The sequence below is a fragment of the Archocentrus centrarchus genome, chromosome 17 (genome assembly GCF_007364275.1).
Source record: "Archocentrus centrarchus isolate MPI-CPG fArcCen1 chromosome 17, fArcCen1, whole genome shotgun sequence".
NCBI lineage: Eukaryota > Metazoa > Chordata > Actinopteri > Cichliformes > Cichlidae > Archocentrus > Archocentrus centrarchus.
Window position 1 is genome coordinate 4,809,338 of NC_044362.1, and position 26,139 is coordinate 4,835,476.

The window sequence follows — 26,139 nt, forward strand, 5'->3', positions numbered from 1 at the left end:
GAAGTCTGCACTTCAATCACACTCTGATTGTTTCAAATCCACTGAGGTGTTACGCAGACACGAACTGTCTCTTTTTATAACTGTTGATTTTTATTGAAATCTCATCGTTTCAGCCCTCAGTGTATTCATCTCTCTGACTTTTTAGACCTTGTCTTTTGTAGTCCTACTGGAGAGCATAGATCCATAAATCTAAAAGGATGCTGTCCATAAACATCAAACTTTAGTTGAAGCCTCTCATTCATTTTTCTCCTCTTTGGTTCTGTTCATCTCCTTGTTAAAGTCACGCACATGCAGACACTTTTTTATGACCCACGGACCGAACAATTTAAATCCACCACAAAACATTTCAAAGCCACATGAGATCAGTTTTGGCTCAAGGGCCACATTCCTGAAGTTGGCTGGTTGGGAAAATGTCTCCAAAAGGTCGGCAGGTAGGAGTGGTATGAGACTGGACCACAGAGCTGAACCTCTGTGCTAACGTTTGTGGTTAGGTTACCTGCAGCTCCAACATGGTTTCTGATCCAGTGCTCCTTTTTATTGTCAAAGTGCTGCATCTTGTGCCAGAGACATAAATATTATTCCTGTAACTGGAGTAATTAATATAATTAGTTACTTTCTACTTAAAGTCCTGAAAGAGGTTACTGTGTGTAGGAGTCGATTTACTGACAGTGTAGGAAGTTTATATGCTGCTTTTAATTAGCCTGTGGGTGTGCTGCCAGCGTGTGTTTGTGTGTGCTGCTAATTAAACGCGTCCTGTCTCAGTGCCTTTGTCTCGTATATAAGACCAATAGATGTCAGAGTGAGAGAAGAAGAGGAGACACACTGAGGAGGCACTACTGATAATCTCACTTTATCTGCCACAGATCTGATTCTGCTCGCTGCGAGTCTCGGCTGAAGGTGAAGATGATGATGATGATATCGCTGGGGCTTCTCTTGGCTGGGCTTGGTGTGACCTGTGCTGCCGGTGGTCCAGGTATGCTTCAACATTTGTATTTATTCCTGGTAATCCACAGTACTGCACTTAAATACCTTTTACTGCAGTTTTTACTGCACATACTACATCTATTAGGCAATCTGATGATGAAAATTTCCATAGTACACATTTATTGTCTGAGAATGTCCTCTGATCTCTAGTTATGTACCCAGCATACTGTGTTTGTGTATCTACAGTTATCTCTTATGTGCCTATAATACCAAATCACTGCACTGGCACGTCCAGTTCCTGATTCCTTTGATGCATCTTTGAGATCTTATAATGTCCAGTAATGCATTCACCCTGCTTTTGGATGCACATAAAATAACAGTGTTAAATTTTTATTTTCTGATAATACCCCTACCAACACTTAAAATGTTTTGTAATGATACGCTAACATCTAAGTTGTAATATTAAAGCCAATAACACCTGAAAAAAAAGCGATGGAAATTACTGCATTAGCTGAGCCACGTTTCTCGTGCCTTCAGGCAGCTGTGGGGGTCGATGCGGCGAGGTTTTCACCAGAGGCCGGCAGTGTAACTGTGACTTCAGCTGCCTGCAGCATAAAGACTGCTGCCAGGACTTTGAGGCTGCATGCACCATTGGTAAGACACATTACATGCGTTTTAATTTGCATGAAATACATTGGTTTTGTTACGGGAGAAAACGTTAATGTGGAATCAGTAACACGCTTAAGAACATCAGAATCGACTTGTCTTTGCACCTGTAATGTGTCAAAATTCCTTCCCATTGCTCCATGTGGAAGAGTAATAAGACACAGCAAAGATAAATTGAAAAGAATACTATCAATAAATCTATGAATGTTATTGTGTTGGGTTAACTCATACAGACCCGCATGATGATGAAGCACAGAATAAAGAACAGATTCTTTTTCTCTTTCTATAAGTTGTTCTTTTAAGTTTAACCATTTAAAAGCTTTTGGCTCTATTTTCTTATTTAACTGTTTTTTCTTTAAAAGCTGCTTGCTTGTTGTGGTTTCTTAGGATCTCTTTTTTGCTTTGTTGTGTTTTTTGTTTGCTTTATTAACTCCTTTAGAACACAGTTTGTTGTGGATTCGTTTGTCGTCTCTAGAACTTCATCAGCTGTTTCTGTGGAAACATAAATCCTCTTTTTAACTAGTTCTTTTGTTTTTGTAGCGCTTTATTCTTATTTTTTAGCTAGTCACACTTCACCTTTTGCTTTGTTACTTTTATTTAATTTTATTGCTATTTAGAGGTTTCTTTTCAAACAATGCTTATTTTCAGATAGTTGCCTCACCATCGCTGAAACTTGATTTTTTTCCCCTCACTATATATTTTTTACGGGCTTATTCATTTATGTAGCCAATTGTGTTGGTTTCTTTGGCACTTTTTAGATTTTTGATGTTTCCATGCTCCATTTTAGCCTCTTTTAGGTTGGTTGAAAAAAAAAATTACATATATAGCCCAGATTTTGTCTATGTTACACATTTGATATGAGGTCAGCAAGTAGAATGTATGTGTCCTGTTTTAGGATCATATGTTAACACTTACAGAACAAAATTGTTGTAAAATTGTTTGCTGCCAACAGCAATAACATTTAATTAATTAAAATAAAAATAAAAACAAGGAAGAAAGTTGCATGTATGAATCTATATTTATTACTGATCAGATAAACCAAAGATTTTTGACCCCCGGCAGAGGGTGATCTCTAATCACAGCCTCAGTTACCATGGTGATTTACCCCGTTAAGAAGTGAACCACCTTGGTAGGACAGAAGATCCAGAGTTAACCCCGGATAAGTAGTACAGGGCCCAGGTCCAACACTGACACCTGTCGAACACCTGATGTGATTATCTGGCAGTTCACTGTAACTAACAGGCACTCAGCTGCTGTCTGTGTTGGTCCTTCACACAAGCGGTGCTGTTGTTTTCCAAGTTTCTATTGAATATAACATCTTATAATCTCAGTGAAATGTAGTTAAATGATATTGCCTTGGAGTGACACACCAAGGCAATATTATTTCATATATCATATTATTTTGGAATAAACTGCACGGGTTTTTTTTTTGGTCCTGCACTGCTCTCGGCTGCTGAGTCAAAAAGTTTGGTCAGAGTCTGGTCAGATTGACACTTGTGAGAAACAAAAACATGATTTCAGTGAATACTGCTTTGTGTCTGCCGGGTTTTTTACAACTGAGATGATAATTTCTCAGCGATGTGTATTTTTCACGCTGGAAAGCAGCATGCTGTCCTGTGACGGCGCAGTCCCCTCTGTTTGTTATTTTCAGCCCAGTCCTGTCAGGGTCGCTGCGGGGAAATCTTCAGGCGAGGTCAGCGCTGCGAGTGTGACCCACTGTGCATCCTCTATAACACCTGCTGCCATGACTACCAACTGCACTGCAGTAAGTACGGCCGCGACTGCAGCTGCGCAGAGACGACGTCTGAACTTGTAGGCCTTTAAGGACAAATGTTCAAATGAGCAGATGGTGTAGTTCACTGTCTTTATTCTCTCTCTGTGTTAGCAGATGCCACCGTGCCAGTCTCATCGCAGTCGTATCGTGGCAGGTTCCAGTCTGCAGGGGCCACAGCTTCAGGTCAGCACTGCTTAGTAACTGCAGCTCTGCAGCTGGAATTTGAATCACTGCTGTTTCCTGTTGCTCACTGAAATATCTCAAAGAGAATTTAAAAGAAAAAATGTGTACTTAACCATAGGAAGTTTTGTTTGGCAAAAAAAAAGTACTGATACTTGTAGTCAGTTGTGTTCTGAGTCCTGTTCCCAAGTTTCCTCGTATCTAATTTTTCCTTTTCTGCTCTGTTTTCTCCTCCGCAGGAAAGCACAAATCCCAGAGGAACAGGAAATCCTCCAACAGTGAGAGTGAGGAATATTTCACAGGTGAAATACTGAATTTATTTTATCACCTTTACATTTACACACATCAGTACTGAATTTAGGAACAGCTTTTACTCTCTCCAAATCTAACAGAATACCAGCAGTGCTGAATCCATCATTAGCTCCTGAGACTCAGTGTCAGTCACTTTACCTATAATTTATTATAATGTGAATAATGTTATATTGCTGGAATTTTATTTACGTTGGTATGCAGGGAGAGGCCGCTGCCCACAGCACCTTGGGGCTCAGTGTCAAGGTGCTTTAAGGCCCCTCAACTCACTGACCGCGGGCTCATCCGGCTCCATCCCTCCTGCTGTACCAACCAACCAGCTACAGCACGGTTAGGAATATCTTCTTTCCTTCTTAACATTATTTTCTTAATTTCATAAAATTCAGGTTTGTTTAATGGAAGGTAATGCCCCTCATTCCTCCTGTAGGTGTGAGTAACATGCCTGCAGGCCTGCCGCCTATGTTGGTCCCTTCCTCTCACAGCGGGGCTCCATACTCACCAGCGCCCAGCTCATTTCTACCTATCAATAGTGCCCCGTCTCTGGGCAGTGGTGCTCCAGTGAGCCCCCTGTATCCTGGAGCTGTTGGTAGTAAACTGGATGTCCAGCTAGTGCTGTCCCCTGGAGGAGCAGCTCCATCGGTGCTCAATCAAGGTTAATTTGACAGAGATTATTTCATAATTGTAGATTAACTGAGACTTTGTAACTGCTTTAGATTTATTAAAAGAAAAACATCTCCCAGCATACTACAGTACAGACTAGTGTGGTGCTTTGTGTTCACAGGTCTCAGTGTTCCAGCAGGTTTCAGACCCAGCACCCTGCAGGATGTAGCACAGAGCTTGGTGCATGGAGGACCTGAAGGACCAGGAACAGGTAAGTAGCAGAAGCTGTCATGTGGTTGCATCTGTGTTTAATGAGATTCTACTAAATCATATAAAAATGTGTGTTTACGTGTATGCGCAGGGCTCTTTGCTGATGTCGACCTGTGCAGTGATTCTCCCATCAATGGACTGACGGCTCTCATTAACGGGACCATGCTGGTATTTAAAGGTCAGTGCTGTGATTGTCAAATGAGGGTTAGGAGTTAGGGTTAATGTGTTCTGCAGCTCTGCTGGACAAACTATAGGCTCTACCAATTGTTCTCATATGGATTAATGTTAACATATTAGCTATAGAATACATGAAAAATTGATCTAACCATCATGATGTCACCAATTTGATTTTAAGCTCTGCATTTTTAGCCTCAGCATCAGCATTTTTTCTTATTTTCATGCTGCTCTTTGAGCTGTAAACATGCTTTTTAATGCGTTAAGGTTTGAACACCGGAGTCTGAGGAGTGACTCACTTTTGGAGTTGGTCTCAAGTGGCCATGAGAGGAGCTGCAGGTTTTTTGTTTTTTTTTTGACAGTTACATGTTGGCTCCATTTTTTACTGCTTGAGTATATAAACAATCATGTAAAATTTGATCTGTGCATTATTATGTAATGTGATGGTGGATTTACAGTTTATTTGACATGTGCAAGCCCGATATGTGTCTATGTGTGTGCTGCAGGAAAGTTTTTCTGGTCCATTGACCCCGTCAGCCGCTCAGTGGGTCATCCACAGAGCATCACAGACGCTCTGGGTGTCCCATCTCCCATCGACACCATCTTCACACGTGCCAATTGCCAAGGAAACACCTACATTATCAAGGTACAGATATCACTAGGAGCTGTAACAGTATCACAACTACAAATGCCTCGTTATGTCACGATTTCTCCTCATTCAATCAGATTTTCAGTCTGCTAAATGTCTAAAATGGATCTTATTATTGAAATCACAATATCGGTTCTGGAAGGTCAGAGTTGAAGAGAACAGCACCAAGACCCCAGCACAGAACGACATGGTCATCAAAAAGATGTGACTCTGTTTAGTCTTTGTACAACATGAAACAAGGAGCTGGGGTGGAAGTGGGTAGCAAAGCAGCTTGCACACACATGCAACTTTGAGCAGGTTAAAGCAGCTTAATCAATACACACTATATGAGATTTACCAGTTGCATGTGTAGAAGAATATCAGCTGAGCCCTTTAATATAGCATCTTTTCTGGACCTTTTGATTAAAGTTTTTTGGTGCTAAAAGGTCAAATTATTTTTAAACTAAATACAACAATTACAAGAAGTTTTTAATACTGGATGGTTATATCATGAGCTTTTACAGCAAGTAGCAATATGAATACAACAAGGGGAAATCATAACGCAGTCAGACCACAAAGCTCCCTCTGTGATGATGGAGGCTGGATGTATTAAGGGCTCTTTATCTCCAGGGGGACCAGTACTGGCGTTTAGATGGGAACATGATGATGGAGCCGGGCTACCCCAAACCCCTGGCCTCTGAGTTCTCGGGGTTGACAGGAAGCATCAGTGCTGCGCTGGCAGTGCCAGCCACCAGGAGCAGACCAGAAACTGTCTACTTCTTTAAGAACGGTGAGCAAGACAGACAGACACAAAATAACTCACAGACGTACTCCTTTTCCACAGTTATGGTTCCAGTGCCCAATCAAAGTCTGTTTCCACACATGTTAACAACAACAGAAAAATACCACCACATCATTGCTGGTCCCAGAGATGGAACCAGTGACATCAGTGGCTATGGGTGGGGCTACAGCAACAAATTCACCAAGTGTTGGCAGATTTAGTCCACTGTGATTTTGTTTCCATGGAAATTACAACTTCTGCCAGTATAGTTACATTCTCAAAACTGTTGAAATGTGGGCTAATTCTCACCACCACACCACTGGCAGGTAACAGCACACTCAGCAGAAATTCACCATCTAGCATGAAACGTCATAACAAGCAGTGTCTCATGCCCAAGCTTTTATTTTGAAAGCAGACTAGGCTGACCCTGTACAAGGCCAAACTGACCACTGTTCCCATTCAGGCTGCAGCTTTGATCAGTGATAACACAGAAGTCTGAAGGCTCGGCTCCTGTGTTACTCACTTGTATTCATAACTATTCACCCTTGAACTCAAGTTAAATATAAACATAATTAAACAGCATATATAAGGCTATATAAAAGCAAAAGTAATGATAACGCCCCCTGTTTTTCCACTAGGAGAAATTTTGCAGAGCTTCACATTCCCACCAGGCAGCATTCCTTCCTGCAGCAAGAGACCAAGAAGCCCCATGAATGCTGGTTAGTAGCTCAACAAAGCATTTTCATTCTGCTGCTTTTACAACTAGAGGTACCAGTATGCTGTTACCTCTCCTGCACTTTCTGAAAGAGCGATGTTTTTATTTCTCACCTTCAGGACTTCATCTAAGTGGAGAGATCAACATCAAAGTGTCTCTGAAGGGATTTCCCACCCCTGTCACCTCTGCTCTGTCCATGCCCAGCCTTCAGGGGAGTGGCAGATACCATCACTACGTCTTCACTGGACGTAAGAACCATCGTCAAAGCATTTTGTTTATTTGTATTAGGCTGTGATAGGAGTGTAGACAGATACATTTATGTATAAACTGTAGTATTTTTTGACATCACTCAGTGATTAGTATGATGAAGCCTTTTGAAATCAGACGTCATGCTCACTGACTAACAACATGCAACTTACAAGTTGTGAGCCAATGAGCATAGCCTGTTTTCTACTTTAATAGGGACCATTATGTACAAAATAAACTTCATGTTATATTTAGTATGACTTGAAATTAGAGACTGAGCACATAAACTCTTCAGGAAAGAGTTTAATGGGGGTCACAGAGAAAGGGAGCAATATACTTCTATACCAGCCCAGTGGGCCATCTTGGCCAGATCTATAATTGTGTTCAGAAGCTTACATTGAACATGGGCATGAAAACCTAAAATTACCGTGACATTCATGCCCATGAGTGTATATAACTCTTTGGCAATAACTGTATCATCTAGAGACGTTTTCTCTCATTTCATATTTTTAGTGACCTTTGGGGGCAGTACAAAAGTGACCCCTTCCCAGGCATTTCAACCCCCACTCACACCTTGCTCCCTGTGACAGTAGTGAATCACACCTTGGCTTATGTGGAGTCCAGTTGCCCTTCAGTTTGCTAAGGATATTGCCATGAGTTTTAGGTGTGTAGATCTCAGAGCCCTCACTGGAACCATCCAATCATGGTCGTGTGATGTCATAATTTCACAGCTTGAGGGAGTTTGAGCACCAAGACCTGGTTTATGTTAATACACAAAAAGGTCACTACTAGAGCAGTAGTGTTTATGAACTGGAGAATCACCACCACGTTTGTGCTCAGCAGTATATCTTAATTCTGTATTCGTCTGCTCTGCTGCCCCAAAAGTGACCAACAGATACTGTATCCTGCGTACGTGAGTCAGCTAAACTCACAGCTGCTCTGCTGTCTCTGCAGCTCTCTTCTTCAACGTCCACGTTTCAGGAGACCTGCCGGTGCTGGCCGAGCCTGATCCATCTGCAGCCCTTGCACCTCTGCCCATCGTCAGCCCCGCTCACGTGGCAACAAGTCCTGCAAACATGGGCGGCCAGAATGCAATCCCTCCCCAACCAGCCAACTCTATCAGAGTCTGGCTGCGCTGTCCTTAGAAACACCCTGCAGGGGAGACGGGGACCTGTTCTGGTGTTTTTGTTAACACACAAACAAAAACACATTCTAATAAATAAGTCTGATGCTGATTTTACTAATACATTAACATCACTTTTTTAACAACTGTTAGTGCCGACTAAAAATTACCACCAATTTTAAAAGTCCCATCAACAACTTTTCTACACATCTAAACCGCACAAGTAAATATCTGGAAACAAAAGCCATGATGGGTAGAAGTTCCTCATTTTAGGAACATCAACAGGACCTGTAACGATTATCCAAAGCCAGTCTATTATTTTGTGAAAGAGTTTCCTATCATTGTGATTTTTGAGGCTGTAACTCACAGCCATTTCCATTAAAGGTTAACTGGTTGATTCATGGTCTCTAAAACAGAAAGCAAACAATGTTGATCGGTTTTATTATTTAATCACTTCTTCAGTAGAAACAATCTTTGCCAAATATTTTGAAATCCTTTGGATAATCAAATGCTTCATTACGTCCTCATCTTCATCCCGACAAAATATTTTTGTAAATTTACTACCCTCTGCACTTTATTCCAAAACATCACATGACATCGCTGCTACTCATTATTTCACTTTATTATTAAACCACGTATTAACATCTCAAGAACAGAGTGACACAATCAGGACTCCTAACTTCAAAAACATTTGAAACAAAAATAACTAAAATGTCACAAAGTGTGACCTTTCATATCTGAGGACACACACACACACACACAGCTGTCAGATCTCTCCTGTAATAGTGTGATTTTAAGTGGACCTAAAGTTTATGGACACTAAATCTGCTGCCTTGTTTGTGTCTTTACTGGATACGATGACTGAGCCTTCACTGGTGACATCATCATTAGGCCATGCCTCCTCTTCCCAGAGCTCCTCCCCTCCCTTCCCGAGAGAAAGTTCCTGAAATATTAGAAAAAGAGGAGGAGAAGAAAGGAGTTTGGAAAGGTGATCAGTGAGATTCCACATTGTCACTCTTCACTAATATGTAATGCTGCTTTCTGCTTACTGCACTTCAATAAACTGCTTCATCATTAAAAACTGCCTGACTTGAATCAGTTTTCTGTAAGCATACACTACATTATCAGCCATCCCTGGAGGACAGTCCTGTCTGAGCACAGGTCAGCCCTTTGGACAGCTGTGATGCCTCACCTCTGCGGCTGATCAGCCTCAGTCCTCTGCTCGATAGGGTGCTTATCAGAGGCTGACTGGCCACCGCACGGCGCTGCGTCATATTGCTTGTGTCTATAAACAAAGACAGAAAAAAGTATCACACATTTCTGAAGTAGAAAACCATTTTTATTAATGCACTTAATAATGCTGAACTTATTAATAATAACTATGTTGTTGTTAGTGGTTACCGGAGTCTTGGCTGGTAGACGGCAGTGACGCATCATCACTTTGCGGCCCTGCTGATTCCATGTCTGTCTGACTCTCCAGGGTCGACTCAGTAGCAGGGCTGGAAACACAGGAAGCTCCATATGAGTTTCAGGCTTGAAGTAAAAATTTCTCTCATGTTTCTATTTCACTACCATGTGAGGGGTTCCCTGCTTAGATTTTTCTGAGAAGCACAAACCTGTCCTTTCACTGCTAATCCTGTGCAACTGAAAACTGAAGAACTTAAAAACCAGGCCTGAATTATGCTCCTTACCCCTCCGCTTCCTGCTCCATGAACACCTCATCTCCATCATCTGCAGCAGCAGACATCCCAGTAGAGGCAGTTACCATGGGAACTGACTGGGATGCCATGTTGTCACCGCTGTCTGAGGGCAAGGACTCAGTGAAGACTGTCACTGACAGAGCAGAGAGAGAGAGAATACTGAGCTTCTGAGCACAGGTGCTGGAGAGTGCTGACTGAGGAACACCTGTTCAGAGTGTGTGTGTGTGTGTTTTTCTTACCTGGTGCAGCCACTTGTAAAGGTGTGGTGGGGACACTCCTTCCTCCTCCGTCTTCATCATGAGCAGCCAGGAACAGAGGAGACTCGTACATACCCAGACCTACACACAGATTTAGTACGACACAAAAAAACAGGTTTAAACTGGAGAATTAGACTGCACGCATGAGTTACAGTCAAGCGTGTGCACGGAGTACCTCCTTGAGAGGCCAGCTGTCCCAGGTCAGAGTGTGAGGCTGGAGTCTGAGACAGCAGATCTTCAGGGGGTCCAAACCTGAACCTGGTGGACAGACCTGCTACCTGAGGAGAGCTGAGGAGACCAAAAACATTTGCTTCAACACATCAAAATGCACATTTGCCTTTTCAGCAGCCCACTATTGTAGACTCCTCTGCCTTTTCTGCAATTTTCACTTGAGAAGACCATGTTTCATCAGCAGCTCCCTTCCTGCATTAGCTGCTGCTGTTAATCAAGCACCTAAAGAAAAAAAAAAGCCTATAGAGAAGTGCTAAAAAGGGCCACTTGAGCCTGCACCAAAAGGGAGTCGATTCCCACTCCCATGTTTAAACTTAACAGACTCAAAAATCATGTTTACAGCCTGGTACAAAAAACAAGCTTGGCCTCTTCTTTTAATTTCTCCCTTTATAATGACTCTATAAGGTTGACTTACTTTTAACTCATCCATCTAGTTACTAAAAATAGAGGTGTGGCCAGTGTAATTGACAGGTTTCTCTACACAGGGAGCAGCAGACCACTGCTGTCTGCTCTGCCTCCATGAAAATCTCACCTGAAAAATCTCTGAATTGAGTTATTAAATCTTTAAAGCATCTGAGATGATAGGATATGATAGGATATCAATATGGGGAGTAACAGTGCCGAGAGTGAGTACATCATAAATGGCTGTTTATTTTGTAGAAGCAGCTTCTGGAAGCAATTTCTTTGCTCGTTCAGGGGAATACTGCAGCGAGTACCAGTGTCATAACACCGACCATAAATAGATGCGACTGCAACGTCACCGGCAGCATGTGAAGCAACAAAAACTACAAAAATATCAGCCATGATGCTGCTTTTGATTTTTGTTGCACTATTCATAAAACATTTCAATCACACTTCATACATGGGAGCAAAATTTTAGGAACATTTTTTTTTTTTTTTAGTACAATGCAGCCAAGTACACATCACAATGTGACCTCTGTCCTCGTAAGTGCTCAGTGTTTGTTATGTAGCTGTGATGCATCAGTTTGTAACCAACTACACTGACGGCATACAGAAGATACAAGAGCACCATCATTCTCGATAAAATATGAAGAGTTAAGGGGTGGCTTTATGAGCCAGATGTTTTTATTCTTTGGTCTAACAAGACAATTTGTGTGTGTGTCTCTTACTGTATAGCCTCGGCAAAACCATCAGTGCGGTGTGGGACAACCAGAGTAGGAGTACTGGGAACCATTCTGTCATCATCATCAAAAAAAGGCTGCAGACGACACACAGACACACTTAGTCTCTACGTTTACTTCGACACATGAGCCACAGTAAACCAACATGGAACACGAATAATATGATCAAACAAGTCCAATATACAACACACATCTCTCACCATACTGCCTATTCCAGGAGTTAGCTGAGGTCCACGTCCTGCTGATGGTCTGCGCAGCTGAGAGGACTGTCTCTGATCAACACACACATCATTACTGTCGGTAATTCAGTTTGCAGATTTCAAGCCTTAGAATGAAACATGCCTTCTGCCCTATTTTTTACACTCTCTCTCTCTCTAAATGCTTCTGGAATCTTTCTACTAAACTCTTAATTTAGCAGCATCACACAGTTAGCAGATGTGGATAAACGACTTGTATTTTGAATGGAAAACAACTATAGCGAGAAGAAACGTCTGTTAGGTTAGCACCTGCATTTGTGGGGGGCCCAGCTCAGGAGCAGGAGGCTGGATGTAGAGCCGAGGTGGGAGTGCGTGTGGGGGCCTCCGTGTGTGTGGCATCCTTGGTGTGAGGGAGGACGAGGAAGGAGAGGGGGCAGAGGGAGAGGTATGGGGAAGGTGTAAAGGGTCTTTAGGGGGGTCGGACTCTGATGCCGCCTCACTGCTGCCTTCACCTGGAAGAGACGAGTGTGTCAGGTTATGTGACTTTGAAAGGAGGATGCATGAAATCAGACGCAGGTCGGCCTTGGTGCTCACCGCTGGGTGTCGGCTCACTGGGGTGCTGTGAGCCTGAGGACGCTCCGCACACACTGTCCTCAGTGTTCGTGCCTTCTGTCCGCTCCTCTTGTCCCTGCTCTTCAGCCTCTCTGCTCTCCTCGTTACTCTCCTCTCCTCCCCTCATCCCGCTGTCAGCAGCATCATGGTCATCTTCATCATCCTCCTCTTCCTCTTTATACTGACAAAGTTAGAAGTTAAACACCTGACACTCGATCAGTTGCAAAACATTTACAAAAGTTAGTAACAAGCAGCCGCAGCACCTCCTCCTCGTCTTCCTCCTCTTCCTCGTCGCCTTCCTGCTTCTCCTCCCCTTCTCTGCTTTCGCGGCTCTCACTGTCCGTGTCGATCACAATCACATCTCGGATGATAGCGGAGCCCTGGGAGGACATCTGATCAGTGGGAACAGACTGGGATATGCCCTCTTCCTCAATTTCCTGGTCATCTTCCGCCAAGACTGGAAAGCTCTGTTCTGGGAGCTCCTACACCCCAAACAAGAATTTCAACGGGACATATCACACACCTTTCCAGGCCTATTTGTTCTACCAACTGTGGGCATGTGCAAACAATCTGACACCAGTTTCATGGGGAAATGTGTATTTGGCTCAAGTTTGGAGTTTTAATAGTAAACATATGACATCATAACGAGCATCATACAAGTGTTTGAGGTGGACATTCTCTGCACCCAATTATTTGAACAAGCTATGCACCACAGAGGCCAATCAGAGCCGACCACTGCATGGTACAACTTAGACAAATGTGAATTTTCCACCATGCTGTACATTAGCAGACTTAAGTGTAACTTGGCACAGGAAAATTGAATCAAAGGCCTGATTACTGTTCACACAAAGAGGCTTTCCAGAAGCAGTCTCTTCAGTGGCCAGTGAAGAGATGCAAAATAATATGAAGTAGCTGCTTTCATGACATCTCTGCAGTCAGCAATCAACTGTCAACAAAGACCTTTTAGTTCTAAGGTCACAAGACAACATTTTCTTGAACTGCATTGGTTGAATTGACAACAGACCTGACTGTCATCTGGTGAATCCTGTTGCTCTCCGTCATCCCTCAGCTCTCCTTCCATCTCCTCATCACCTTCCATCTGAAACACACCGAGTGGCACAGTTGGAGTTACCAAAAACAAACAAGACAACAGTCTTGGTACAGCAGACAGTGTAGTGCCAAGCTTCTGAGGTTTTACAAACTACAGACAGATTTATCTTTGACACACCAGGTTAAAGTGACTCCTACTGCAGATATTGTAATAGGCAGGTTTGGATTTTTCTTAGTCACATCAGTTAAATTCCTCACAGCCTTTTCATCAGGTTGCAAAAATCAGGCGGTCTGGAACACGTCTGCTACTACAAACTCCCACACAATCTCAACCACTGTAAGAGTGATACAACTTCCACTTCTTCTCAGTCAAAGTTTTTTTTGGTGGATTCAGAACAGGACTGTTCATTCAAAGCGATGAGTGAACACTCGTAGTTCACAAGTGAGAGCAGACCACAGCAAGGACCTGAAAACTGATGTCTAAAAATTTCTCTTTAATCAGAATCTGATGAGTGTCAAGTACTGCATTTACACAATATGAGATAACACCTCAGTACTAAAAGGTTGTGAATGTGCATATTTATTTCTGGGTTCTGACTTTTCGTGTTTACCTGCAGTGCTACTGCTGGTCTGAGTCGTAGTTTTTTGGTGGTTGGAGGTGTGTGTGAGCTCTCGGGTCTGCTTTCTTCTTCCTCCTCATCATCATCTCTGCTTCGCTTTGAAGCTGCTTAAGGACCAGGACATCGGTTAAGTTCATTTAGCCATCAACAGACACTCAACACTTTCAATACCACGTCTTGTTTCTTTCCCGTTAACGTTTCTCTTGAGTAAAGTTTCAGGTTCGATCTCACCTGTTCCACTCAGAGAGGAGGATGTAGATGGCTGCTCTGCCTCCACACTGGGCCCTGCATCCTGACTGGCTGTCTGCTGCTGAGTGGGCTGGACAAAAGCTGTGGCCTGGGTGCTGCTTGGCTGAGTTATGGATGTGGGTGTGTTCACCAAACTGGAGCTGGTAGAGTGTACAGAGGCTGATGTATTCATCAGCGCTGCAGAAATGACATGAGACAGATATGATTTCACCATGTGACCATTATCAATGTCCAAGCACATCTCCAACTTTTATTTCATTTGCCTTCTTGGAGGAGAAAATGAATAAATGAATGAATAGATGGATGGATGGGATGGATTGGATGGATGGATGGATGGATGGATGGATGGATGGATGGATGGATGGATGGATGGATGGATGGATGGATGGATGGTCTTCTTGCTCTTACCCTCTTGGCTGTCAGTCTGTGTGGTCGGCATTACTGTGGCCATAGGTGTTGGGATGGGGACAGCTACCAGGGTAACCAAAGGCCGGATGCTGGCACGAGGTGTGGCCTTGCTGCCAGAGGAGGGACTTGGCTTGTTGCTAGGAGATGGAGTACTTGGGGTGGGTCGAATGTTGGCAGTGGGGGGCTCAGACAGAGTGGAACTGATGAGAAATAGTTCACACATGCAAGCAGTTTGTTGTGTTTGCTCTACAATACAGTAAAAACATAATTTCTCTTCTAGGCTTTCAGAATTCAGGCTAACTCCGGGGCCACGGCTATCAATTATCTTAGTAATTGATTATTGCATTGATTGAATTAGTCAGCTAAGAAATACTTTTGTCTTATTAATGATCAATAATAAATATTCTTTCAAAATTAACTCCACATTGCAGTTATTAAAATGCAAACCAGTGTTTTTAATCTATCAAAAACCTAAATAATTTCATTGAATTTATGTGCCATATTATATCCATCATCGTATTTTTTTAAAAGAAAACATTTTCTTAAATGAAAAAATAAATAATCACAAGTACAGTAATGTCAAAAACAATAACCTAAGTCATAAAATAAGATTTCCTCTCTCCTCTTGGAATGTGGCTGCAATGAAGAAAAGCGAGCATATCAGCGTTCTCAGAGCTGAGGTTTGTCCTGTGCTTTGACGCAACATTTCCTTCTGCAGGACACAGACGTGCAGATGTTTATAATTATTAATGTTAATAATAACAATTCAGTGTTCAGCCCCAGGTCAGTGGCTCACAGTTTTACTGCTCCATGTATAATTTTACAGGCCGGCAGAAATAGTATATTAATTAAATTCAGTTGTATTCATGTTAAAAAAAAAAAAAAAAAAGTTTATTTTATTAATCTACATATAAACAAAATATATTAAAATATTAGATCAATATACTTTATATGTGAATCTATTTCTGCAAAATGTTACCAAAGCCTTGAAATAAATCTAGTTGTAGTTTAATGGTGATTACAGAAACAAGCATTGCTGTTTTGGTAACGGGTCCGTCTCTTTGCTCTTTGGTGTGTGTGTGTGTGTGTGTGTGTGTGTGTGTGTGTGTGTGTGTGTGTGTGTGTGTGTGTGTGTGTAGGCTCCACATCAAACCATTACAGCCTTGTCGCTGCTACTGTTGTGTTATCAGTCTTTTTGCTGTGGGCTGCATGTTGTGGGCTTAGCTCCTTTGTAATCTAGTTTACAAGCTAGTTTACAATTATTCAGAACAATTAAATATGCATATGCATGGGTACCTTCCTCTGTCTTGTGCAGGACTCTTCAATGATATCTGTCTTTGGTCTGCAGACCTCGCCTGATCGCCCCCCTAAGAACAGACAGAGGTTTGTTATTGATTATTATTACAGTCACATGATACATACACTACACTGAATGCCAGAAGCACACTTAAGACAAACTGAAGAAAAAGTTGCAACATTTCTTGAAATATAGCTTTTGAAAAAGTTGTTAAATTCTGATCAAATATATTTGGAGGAATATTTGTACTTATAAAGTTGTACTGTTTACAGAATAAAAATTAAAAGTAAAAATACTGTTGGCCGCCATGCTCCCCCTCAGCCTCCTGACAGACTCTTTAGGGGGCAAGAATCCCCTGGAAGTTCTCAAACACATAATTACAGGTCTTAGTAGACCTTAATGAGGTGCACATGAGCCTCAGTGACTTCATTCACCAAATCAATTCAAAAGGAAATATCTAAGTAAGAACCCGCAACATAAAATGCTAAAATCATAAAAATCATAAACCGCTGAGAACACCGTCACTTTCCGTGATTGTGGTAAGAATCAAGTTGTCCGAGAGCTGTAGCAGATTCATCTATGATATTCTATATTACACTATTTTGACTTTCTTCCTAATTTTCCCTAATGCGGCTTTAATAACTTGTTACAGAACTTAAAAACATACATACACGTGTACAATTTGTGCATAAATACTTAGAACAACAAAAAAAAACCAACAAAAAAAAGAACAGTGAATTTCTAGAAACACGGTCTATCTTAATGAGGAAGTGTGAGTAATGCGCGTCTTCGTGTGCATCCTGTACCTTAGCTCCACTCTGGTCCTGTGCTTCCTCTCTGGAGTCAGAGTGTGTTTGTGTCTCTCTCCGTTCTCTCAGCTCTCTGTCCAGCCGGAGAAGTCGTCCTTCATACTGAGACTTGAGGGCGTTCATTCTCACCTCCAGCTCCTCCTTACTCTGCTTCAGTTCCTCGATCTCCTGACTGAGCTGCTCTTTAGCACCTACAGGTGAAGGACGCAGGTCACAAATTTCAGTTACGATAAGTGGGGTAGCTTATTTGTTTGCTTGTACTTTGTCAGCAGGTGTTTGTCTGAGCTCACTGTTTAGTTGGTTGATTTTGGTCTTGGCTCCAAAGAAGGCCTTCTTGGTTTTTTCCTCTTTGTCAGCCATCTGCTGTTTGAGCTGCTCCTCTCTGCTCTTGCTCTCAGACAGCTGAAGAGAGACACACAAACACACACACACACAGTTTTCTTGGCAGCTAATTTTAACTTAGTCTGTAAACTCCAGCATAAAGAGACTAGAGGATTATGTAAATTAACACAGCAATTTGACTAGAATATAGTTTAGAGTATGTGGGATTCTGAGGTACCTCCTGTCTGAGTTTCACAAGCTCCTCTTGTGTCTGGTTTGCCTCAGGAGCAGCATTGGCATCGCTAGACTGGACAGACTGGGAACTCTGGTTTCGGCTAGCTTCACTGGCTTGATTAGCTTCAGTTAGCTGCTCCTGTAGATGTTTGATGTCTACTTCGCGCTCAGCAACCGTCTGAAAAAGAGGTAAACCGGCCAAAATATTAAAATACCTTTCTATGCTGGACATAATTACATTTTTACACCCTTTGAGAGGGTCTGGAGAAGCCGTGGAGAACGTGATGCTGCCTTTAACATCATTCAGCATGACCAGTTTGGTGGTGGGTCAGTGATGGTCTGGGGGGGCATATTCATGGAGGGACACACAGACCTCTACAGGTTTGGCAACAACACCCTGACTGCCATCAGGTACCAGGATGAAATTCCTTGGACTCAGTGTCAGACTCTACACTGGTGCAGTGGGTCCTGGGTTCCTCCTGGTACACAACAATGCCTGACTTTGTGTTGGTGAGAGTATGCAGGCAGTTCCTGGAGAATGAAGGAATTGATACCTCTGACTGGCCTCCACGCTCGCCTAACCTAAATCCAATTTTACACCTCTGAGACTTTATGTTTTGGTCCATCTGAGGCTGCCAGGTTACACCTCAGGCTATCACAGATGGAGATATCCTCCCACGATTAATGAAAACATAAATTAAATGTAGAAGTCAAGATAACATTACAGCCTCATTTCACAACTGAAAAACCTTCAGCAGACATCTGAAGGTTGCAGGCCTTGCCCTAAACCAGGGATCCTCAAACCCAGGCCTCGAGGTCCAGTGTCCTGCAGGTTTTAGATGTGTTCCTGATTCAACACACCTGAGTCAAATATAGAAGTCATTAGCAGGACTCTGGAGAACTTGACTGCATACTGAGGAGGTAATTCAGCCATTTGAGTCAGGTGTGTTGGATCAGGGACACATCTAAAACCTGCAGGACACCGGCCCTCGAGGCCTGGATTTGAGGATCCCTGCCCTAAACCTTTATTCACCCCTGGGTTAGTAAAGATATAATACATATTCCAGGTCATGTTGCACATCCACCAAGAGTAAAAGTGTTAAATTTAATGGCTCCTTGTGGTTTTGGAGTCCGGAAAGGTAAAACCTCACAGATACCTGGACGGACAGTATGATGAAAATGTCCTCCCATGAGAGGATAAAGAGGGAACTCGAGTTAAATGATTGCCTTTTGACACACTGGAGAAGATCACATGACAGAGGCACAAATACACGGGGACACAGAGTCAAAGGTAGTAGCCAGCTGAAAGCTGTCAAGAGCTCCATAAGAACTTGAACTTAAGGTTGCTCAAATTCAAATGAGTTTGACTTTCACGGACCCTTTGAACTTTTCACTCACATCTGCAGATTTCAGTTGAGTCACAGACGGGTTTTTGTTTCCCCGTTTTAAAAAAAACAGTGTGAAGCAGATTTCCAGGACTTTTCAAAACCTCCTGGGTTTTTAATGACTGGTATTACTGATCATTAAAATCTCTTTCCTTACCTTCTGCAAGCTCTCCAGTTGGCCTTGAAGCTCAGTCACCTGTCAGGAGGAAAGCACAGATACAGAAACTACTTGGTTACTGCAAACATGACAAAAATATTACACATGTAATAAAATGGCAAAATTATGAAAAATTAAGAAATGATAGAACAACTAAAAAAATAAATGAAATTTTTAATAAATATACCTGATATAGGGTTAGGGGTCAGTCATGACATGACTTATACCTCACTCTGATAGCAAATGGTGCTCACCTTGCTCTCTGCTTGGCTCAGAGCAGTCTTCAGGTTAGTGATTTCCTGGTTGTGGCTCTGCTGGCTGGTTTGGTGGGTCTGCTGAAGCTCTTTCTGACTAGTGAGGTTCTGCTGGAGGGTTTCTTTAGTCTGCTGCAGCTCCCTTTGGAGCTGCTGAATCTGGTTCTGACGGGCCTGAGCTTGAGACTGAGCTGATTTTAACTGGTTTTGCACCTTTAATCAAAAAGAAAGAGGGTAATCTGGTTACTGTGGGTCTATTTGCTGGTGCTGGCTGGAATCCTTTTAGAATGGAGCTGTAGCAGTGACGTGCGGTGAGGGTCGTAACTGGTGAGGCACTGACGTCATCACATCAGATTTACAAACATATAGCTTATTCACCATTTGATTGGCAACAGTTGTTTTGTTTAACATTTCATATCAGCATTGTTTACACATACAAATAAGCATAGAAAAAAACAACCAAAAAAAAGTTATCGTCATACCTTTACTTATAAATGAAGTCCATCTGAAGCTCCTTCTGAAAGGAAAGCATTGATGACCTGTTCGTAGAAGTCTTCCTTATCTTTCCTCAGTTTTAAAAGTCTCTCTGTCTCAATGGAGATCACTGCCAGTGAAGAAAGTCGTGCTTGATCAGTCCTGTTCCGACTGTATGTTTTCAGTCTTTTCAGTGCAGAGAATGAGCGCTCCACTGAGGCTGTAGTAGCTGGAACAGTGAGCACAAGCTGGAGCAACTTTGTCGCCTCAGGAACAGTTTCAGTGAGATCATTCTGGGCCAAAAAGCTAAGAAGCTGTCCAGGAGATTTACATTGAACCCTCACCGTTTGTGAGCTATACAGTCCAACGAGATTCGCTTTTAGTTCCACAAAGTCAAAGAATCTGGCATATTTTGACAGGCTCTGCAGTTTTGCGTCATCAAAATGTTCTGACATTTCACTGAATTTTGTGCAGTCCACCAAACCAAGGAAAGCCAGCTCACCAAAATGATCGAACCTGGCCTTCATTTGACAGCTTATGTTTTCCAGAATGTTACAGAACACTCGTTTTCGTTCACATCTAATCGACTGTCTGTCTCCACTCTCTGTCAGATTCAGTGCGCTGCATTTCTGCTCAAATCGGTCCCAGAAACTGTCGAACTTGAGTCTCATGCGCTCGAGAGCTACAACAGTGTCGCGGATGCGTGCAAGACAATATTCAATGTCCATCACTTTGTTTTGTAGCACTCTAAAAAGCGCGTCAGTTTCATTGAAAATGTCCTCAAACACCATAAGGAGAAAGTATGTTGATGCTTTTGAAAGCCACCGATCGTATCCTGCTGCCATCATCAGCGTGTCATTATCCCAGATGTCGGGATTTTCCATAATAACATGAAACAACGTGCGCAGATCATTTTGGTGCATGCTTATTGTCTGCAGCAGCCTAGAGTTAGAGCTCCATCTTGTAGGTGCTGCTCTGGGTAAACGGCGCTTGACAACATCATCCAGCAAGTGAGTGCGCTTGGTGGACTTGCTGAAAAATTACGCTAGTCCCTCAGCTGTTTTAAAAAACGTGCGACATTCCGGCATGCACTTTGCTGAATGCAAGAGCACCAAGTTCAGCTTGTGTGCGTAACAGTGTGTGAACATGGCTTCAGGCACTTTTTCTTTAATTTTAGCTTGCACGCCATTGAGCTCTGAAGCCATTACAGCGGCCCCATCATAGGTCTGAGCTACAAGCTTGTCAGCACAGTCGTACTAGGGTTTAATATTTTTCCCGAAAATGACATGAATTAAATCCCGGGAAATGACGAGCCATTTCCCGGGAATCCCGGGAAAAAGTTTATTTATTTATTTATTTTAATTAGGCCTTCTGTAGCCTGTGTCGGGCTTAAACTATTCTGATATTGTAGAGGTAGCTTTCCAGCTATGTCCTGTTATGCCCAGTAGGGGGTAACGTCGGCTTGATTAACGCAATAAAACCTACATCTCTGCATTCGAGTGCTCGAGCTATGCGGTGTTGTGTCGTTCCTCAACACTCCCTTAACAAATATAATTCGAATATTCCTCCATTGTACATGGAATTATACCAAGATATTTTACAACTGCTGGTGCAAAACAATACGGTTCATCTCCACAGCATTGATAATGGCTCAGCCACGCTGTCGTGGCGACATCTGTTGTGCTATATCTCCACCAGTGGAACGCTGTAATAGTCATTGAAAAGTTAACTACCGTACTACACTATAATATGGCATAACACAGGGCCTTGAGTAATGCACTACGACTTGGTCATTGCCATTCTGGCAACAGCAAATTTATAACACCGTGTCTGAGGGTTAAAGTAGGTTCGCTGTGAATCGTCTATTGAAAAGCTGGCCAATCCTTATAGCCTAAAAAATATAAATTTTACTCAACTCCATTTTAAAAGCGAAATATGTTAAAGCAATCTATTTCATGATAATTTCTTCACACATTAGGCCCGTATCCTAATTCATGATTGTTAGTAAGCGGCTGCAAACGAGGAAAAGAAACACTCGAAGTTAAACAGATATTTCTTTATTGTTCAGGGCAGGCATATTTTATAGGCTATATAATGCAATATAACAATATATAATAATATAAAATTATATAATACAATATACCTTAGGGTAAACACATTGCCTACGATTTCAACAAATTAAAGAGGAAAAAAGTACAACTGTGTAATACCTCTATTAAAACGCTTGAGATGAAGGCTGAAGCCTTAAACGGAGGCTGAACGTGCCTGAAATGAAGAGAAATGCTTTTCGCATTAAACGAACCCTTCTCTCAATATTTCCTTAAATTTAACATTCTGAAGCTTTCTTTTCTTTCTGAAAGTCAAATCGACGCGCGCGACTTTTTTCCCGGTTTCCCGTCTAACGTTTCCCGGGAAACGGGAAATGGTTCTGATCGCATTTCCCGGGAATCCCGGATCCCGGGATTAAACCCTAAGTCGTACCTCTCCAACACTCCCAAGACATACTCAGCAATGGCAGGAGCGCGCCTGTCCTCACTCACATCATCAAAGCCCAAAAACGCTTCCTTCACCTCACAGCCTGCTTCAGATGTAGCCACATACCTTAATATGACCGAAATCTGAGCTTGGTTTGTAACATCTGTGGTCTCATCTACTTCTACAGCAACGAATGGGGCTGCACCGATCTCCTTTTTAATGTCATTTCTAATGACCTCACCGACGGCTTCGATTAAATCATTTTGTATTCTATTTGACAAGCCAGAAAATACAGTGGATGTCTCCAAATGTCTAGCTAACCTGTCATCTTTCTCAGCAAAAGCATGTAATAGTTCAACATAGTTGCCACGATTAGCAGAGCCTGTACTTTCATCATTTCCACGAAATGCCAGTTGTTGTTTGCCAAGGAAGCAGGTGGCATTGATGAGATCTTTTAAAATCTCTCGATTCTCCTTTACCTTTGCATTGTGGATGTTGATGTTAAGTCTTCGCTGTTCGTCCAAAGCCAAGTCTATCCTGGACATCCCGAACGTTTTTAGTGCGATTTGACTTTGAATGTGCGCGGTGGAACGCTCATGTTTGATGAGGCTTCTTTGTAAATTCTTCAGGTCACAATATCCCATCTGAGTCCACACATTGTGACAAGTTGAGAAAAGAAGGCAGGAAAAGCAGAAAAGGCGGTTTCTTGCTGGACATCCACAAAGCCAGCCTTTTCGTGTGTACCAGTCTGTCTGAAAAGAGCGGGTCTTCTGTCCCATAGTCTGAAGCAAACCTTTTAGCTCCGGTGTTGGTCTTCCTTTAATTATTATCTTCTGCTTCGATTGAAAGTCCAGTTTAGAAAATTCTTTCAGTTGAGTTATGTAATCTTCCATGTTGAACATAAGGCCAAGCAACAGGAAAAACTAACTGGCCTTGCTAACTGTTTATGGTAGCTTGCCGCCGAGGAGTCGTAGAGTCCCTGGGATCACCAGCGCCCCCTACCATGAGGCACGAGAACTGCGTGCCTCACCTAGTGTCTCTTCGCAGCAGTTTCATGATCGCTCAGCACAAGAATGCATTACACACACATACAGTTGTTAATGACAAAAACAAAACAAAAAAAAACTGTGCATTATATACACCAGCTAAAATATAGAAATTTAGTTCATATAGTAAAAGTGTTAGAACATTTTAATAGCCACATACAAAGGGAAAGTAATCCGGTCTCACTGCATAGCATGCCAGCACAGTTAGTAGTCATTGGCAATGACTATACTGAGCCGCACCACGGATTGCGCAATCCGTGGTGCGGCTCGCCAGGCTGGTGCCTCACCGTTCGTCTCTTAGTATTTGACCGGCAAATGCGAAAATTCAGCGATTTTGAAAAAACTAATCTAAAAATGGTGTAGTTAAATGGAAAAGAACTTTAAAATACAAATCACTGAATGAATATAACCATTTAATTTATTTTTTAATTTTATATTTCCACGATGACAGGTGAGGCCGTGCCTCACCTGCCTCCCCTGACTGCACGTCACTGAGCTGTAGCTACTGTGCGTTAACACTCTTTAGGGTTGATATCCCAGATAAATAAAAGGTCTCTGCTAGACTGCTCACCTGCTGGGTGTGGCTCTTGGCTTGTTGAAGCTCTTTCTGATTGTGGGTCAGCTGGTTCTGATTCTGCTGCAGTTGAGTCTGGGTCTGGGACAGCTGGGACTGGACCTGTAGCATCAAAGAGGAGACAACAGAGACAACAACATGATGAATCTACACAGAGCGCTAACTCTTTCCATCTTTTAATAAAGATTTGCTGCCAGTTTCAGTTGTAACTTTATCGAGCTGTACCTGTGTCAGCTGGTTTTGGACTTCCTGGAACTTTTCCTTGGTCTGCTGGCTTTCCTTCTGGACAACTTCCAACTCCTGCTGGGACTTCTGGGCCTGGTAGAACAAACTGGCACTTAAACTAAAAGCAACCAGAGCCACTATTGCATCAGTAACAGCTGAACATCTTTAAATGATCTGTCAGCTGAATGCTGTATGAGTAACAGCGTCACTTATAAAAGGTAATCAGTTATTGTTTTTTTATTTCCCGACGCCAAAAAAAAAAAAAAAAGCAGTCGTTTGTTTGATGTTTTGTGTAACTATGAATATTTCGCACACCCGGCCAACACAACGTGAACCCCTAAATATACCACAGATATGAAAAATAATGAGTCAAAGAAAAAAGAAAATACAACAATAATCCAAACAGACTTTGAGGGAAGTTTAAAGGTTCAAAGCACCCTGATGCAATCTGGAACCGTCACTGAAGCAAGACAATTGTAAAACCAATAGAACTGACAAACACGGCTTTAACTGCTATTTAACAGTTATGGTTCAGTTCAGAAAATCTTCAAAAGTTCACACACCACAGGAACAGAAATCTCTAAATGAAATTCTCTATCTGTACAAGATAAATTAAACTAGCAGATATTGGCAAGTTGTTCTGTGCAGCTACTTATCTGAAATAATTTGGCATCAAACCAGAGCTTTAGGATCAGATGTGAAGAAACAGAGTATCCATTTGTAACTTTGTGCACATTTCTAATTTGTACTTTACACCAAAACTTAACAGCATCTAACGGACATTTTCATAACCGCTCAACGAGTCAATTATCATCTTCAATATTCATCCATTTTTCTAAGCTTTCTTAGTCCAACATAGAAATTCAGATGTAACTGAAGTGCTGATGTTCAACTTCAATCATTAATTAGCAAAATTATGGTGAACTATTAATAACTACTGAACTATGTGCATGGAGCAGAACTGCTGCTGATGTTTGGAACTCTTGCTCCAAACATCATCTCAAATACTCACTCAAAGACCTTGATTTATTAAAAATGTTTTGCAGTTGTTTGAAAAATATGAAGATGTTTGTTTTGTTTATCGTTTGCTCACCTCCTCCTGTTTTTTCTGAACCTCTTCTTTCAGAGCATTCAGCTCCTCCCGGGTCTTGCTGAGCTGCTCCTGGGCTTTTTTCAACTCCTGCTGCGCCTCCTGGCTCGGAGCCGCCTCGCTTCCTGCTTTGGCAGCTGTTTCACCAACCAGCTAGAGGAGACGAACACAAGTACTCACTCCTGTTGTCATCCACACTTAACTGGTCCAAACTGTTTCCACAAACTATTGGTCGCACCTTGTCGTGCTGGGCTTTGAGCTCCTCGTACTGGGTTTTGTAGCGCCGTCCAATCTTCTTCACCTGGGTGATGGTCTTGTTCTTCTCCATAATGTCGTTATTTTTCGCTTCCAGGTCTTTCTTCAGAGAGTCTCTTTCGGACGTCAGGCGGCCGACAGACTCTCTGAAGCTTTGCACCTGAGACTGAGCTAAACTGCCACTAGCACTGGATCTGTGTCACACATAATAATCTCTGTTAGTTTATTTTCTAAGATGCATTGATCAGCTTTCTACTGAGCTGCTGGAATTTAGATTCTAATCAATCAGACAGCAAAACTACAAAAGTCTGGCACAAACCACACAGCAGAAACTAGAGTTAAGAAAATATCCAGTAAGCACATGGGCTAAGCTTCATTTACTTCACCTTTGTGGTGTTAAGAGTGTATTTAACCCCATGGTGTGTGTGTGTGTGTGTGTTCTCCACCTGGCCAGTTCAGCCTTCAGCTTGGCTGTGTCTTCAGTTAGCTGTGTGATGCGTTTCTGCTGAGCCTCTCTCTCAGTGGTGAGTTTCTGTCTTTCCTCAACATCACCGTCTTTCTGCTGGCTGATCAGTTGCTGTCAGAATAAAAACAAAACCAAACAAAAAAAACTAAGCATGGACATAATGTAAAGACTGCAGAAACTTAGAACAAAGAGTGTACAATAAAAAATAAAAACAGATGAAT

General features: G+C 42.3%; 2 protein-coding genes across 4 annotated transcripts in view; one reads left to right on the forward strand and one right to left on the reverse strand.

Moving 5' to 3' along the window:
- The first annotated feature begins 794 nt into the window (after positions 1 to 794).
- On the forward strand, positions 795 to 9,459 carry prg4a (proteoglycan 4a). 2 transcript variants are annotated; one of them, XM_030751423.1, is made up of 14 exons: positions 795 to 973; positions 1,462 to 1,578; positions 3,242 to 3,355; positions 3,476 to 3,547; positions 3,784 to 3,846; positions 4,058 to 4,183; positions 4,281 to 4,505; positions 4,635 to 4,724; positions 4,815 to 4,901; positions 5,404 to 5,543; positions 6,156 to 6,315; positions 6,945 to 7,025; positions 7,141 to 7,269; positions 8,222 to 9,459. In XM_030751423.1, the coding sequence occupies exons 1-14, from the start codon at positions 904 to 906 to the stop codon at positions 8,410 to 8,412; spliced, it is 1,665 nt and encodes a 554-aa protein (XP_030607283.1). In that variant the 5' UTR covers positions 795 to 903; the 3' UTR covers positions 8,413 to 9,459. The 2 variants fall into 2 exon arrangements, with proteins under 2 accessions (XP_030607283.1, XP_030607284.1); XM_030751424.1 differs by having other exon boundaries at positions 3,479 to 3,547.
- LOC115795481 (nucleoprotein TPR-like) overlaps positions 8,995 to 26,139 on the reverse strand; it is a 34,124-nt gene continuing 16,979 nt past the window's right edge. The window contains exons 30-55 of one of the 2 annotated variants that reach the window (XM_030751420.1): positions 25,899 to 26,029; positions 25,436 to 25,646; positions 25,201 to 25,350; positions 24,108 to 24,200; positions 23,880 to 23,984; positions 19,314 to 19,526; positions 19,060 to 19,098; positions 17,522 to 17,695; positions 17,253 to 17,364; positions 16,960 to 17,153; positions 16,153 to 16,223; positions 14,857 to 15,056; positions 14,431 to 14,625; positions 14,191 to 14,306; positions 13,554 to 13,628; positions 12,793 to 13,011; positions 12,512 to 12,710; positions 12,227 to 12,429; positions 11,921 to 11,992; positions 11,709 to 11,797; positions 10,523 to 10,635; positions 10,330 to 10,428; positions 10,082 to 10,223; positions 9,792 to 9,889; positions 9,583 to 9,675; positions 8,995 to 9,333 (exon numbers count right to left, since the gene is read on the reverse strand). In XM_030751420.1, coding sequence (XP_030607280.1) covers positions 9,278 to 9,333; positions 9,583 to 9,675; positions 9,792 to 9,889; positions 10,082 to 10,223; positions 10,330 to 10,428; positions 10,523 to 10,635; positions 11,709 to 11,797; positions 11,921 to 11,992; positions 12,227 to 12,429; positions 12,512 to 12,710; positions 12,793 to 13,011; positions 13,554 to 13,628; positions 14,191 to 14,306; positions 14,431 to 14,625; positions 14,857 to 15,056; positions 16,153 to 16,223; positions 16,960 to 17,153; positions 17,253 to 17,364; positions 17,522 to 17,695; positions 19,060 to 19,098; positions 19,314 to 19,526; positions 23,880 to 23,984; positions 24,108 to 24,200; positions 25,201 to 25,350; positions 25,436 to 25,646; positions 25,899 to 26,029 — 3,462 coding nt within the window. In that variant the 3' untranslated portion in view covers positions 8,995 to 9,277. The remainder of the gene's footprint in view (positions 9,334 to 9,582; positions 9,676 to 9,791; positions 9,890 to 10,081; positions 10,224 to 10,329; positions 10,429 to 10,522; positions 10,636 to 11,708; positions 11,798 to 11,920; positions 11,993 to 12,226; positions 12,430 to 12,511; positions 12,711 to 12,792; positions 13,012 to 13,553; positions 13,629 to 14,190; positions 14,307 to 14,430; positions 14,626 to 14,856; positions 15,057 to 16,152; positions 16,224 to 16,959; positions 17,154 to 17,252; positions 17,365 to 17,521; positions 17,696 to 19,059; positions 19,099 to 19,313; positions 19,527 to 23,879; positions 23,985 to 24,107; positions 24,201 to 25,200; positions 25,351 to 25,435; positions 25,647 to 25,898; positions 26,030 to 26,139) is intronic. The other variant, XM_030751421.1, reaches the window with a different exon arrangement.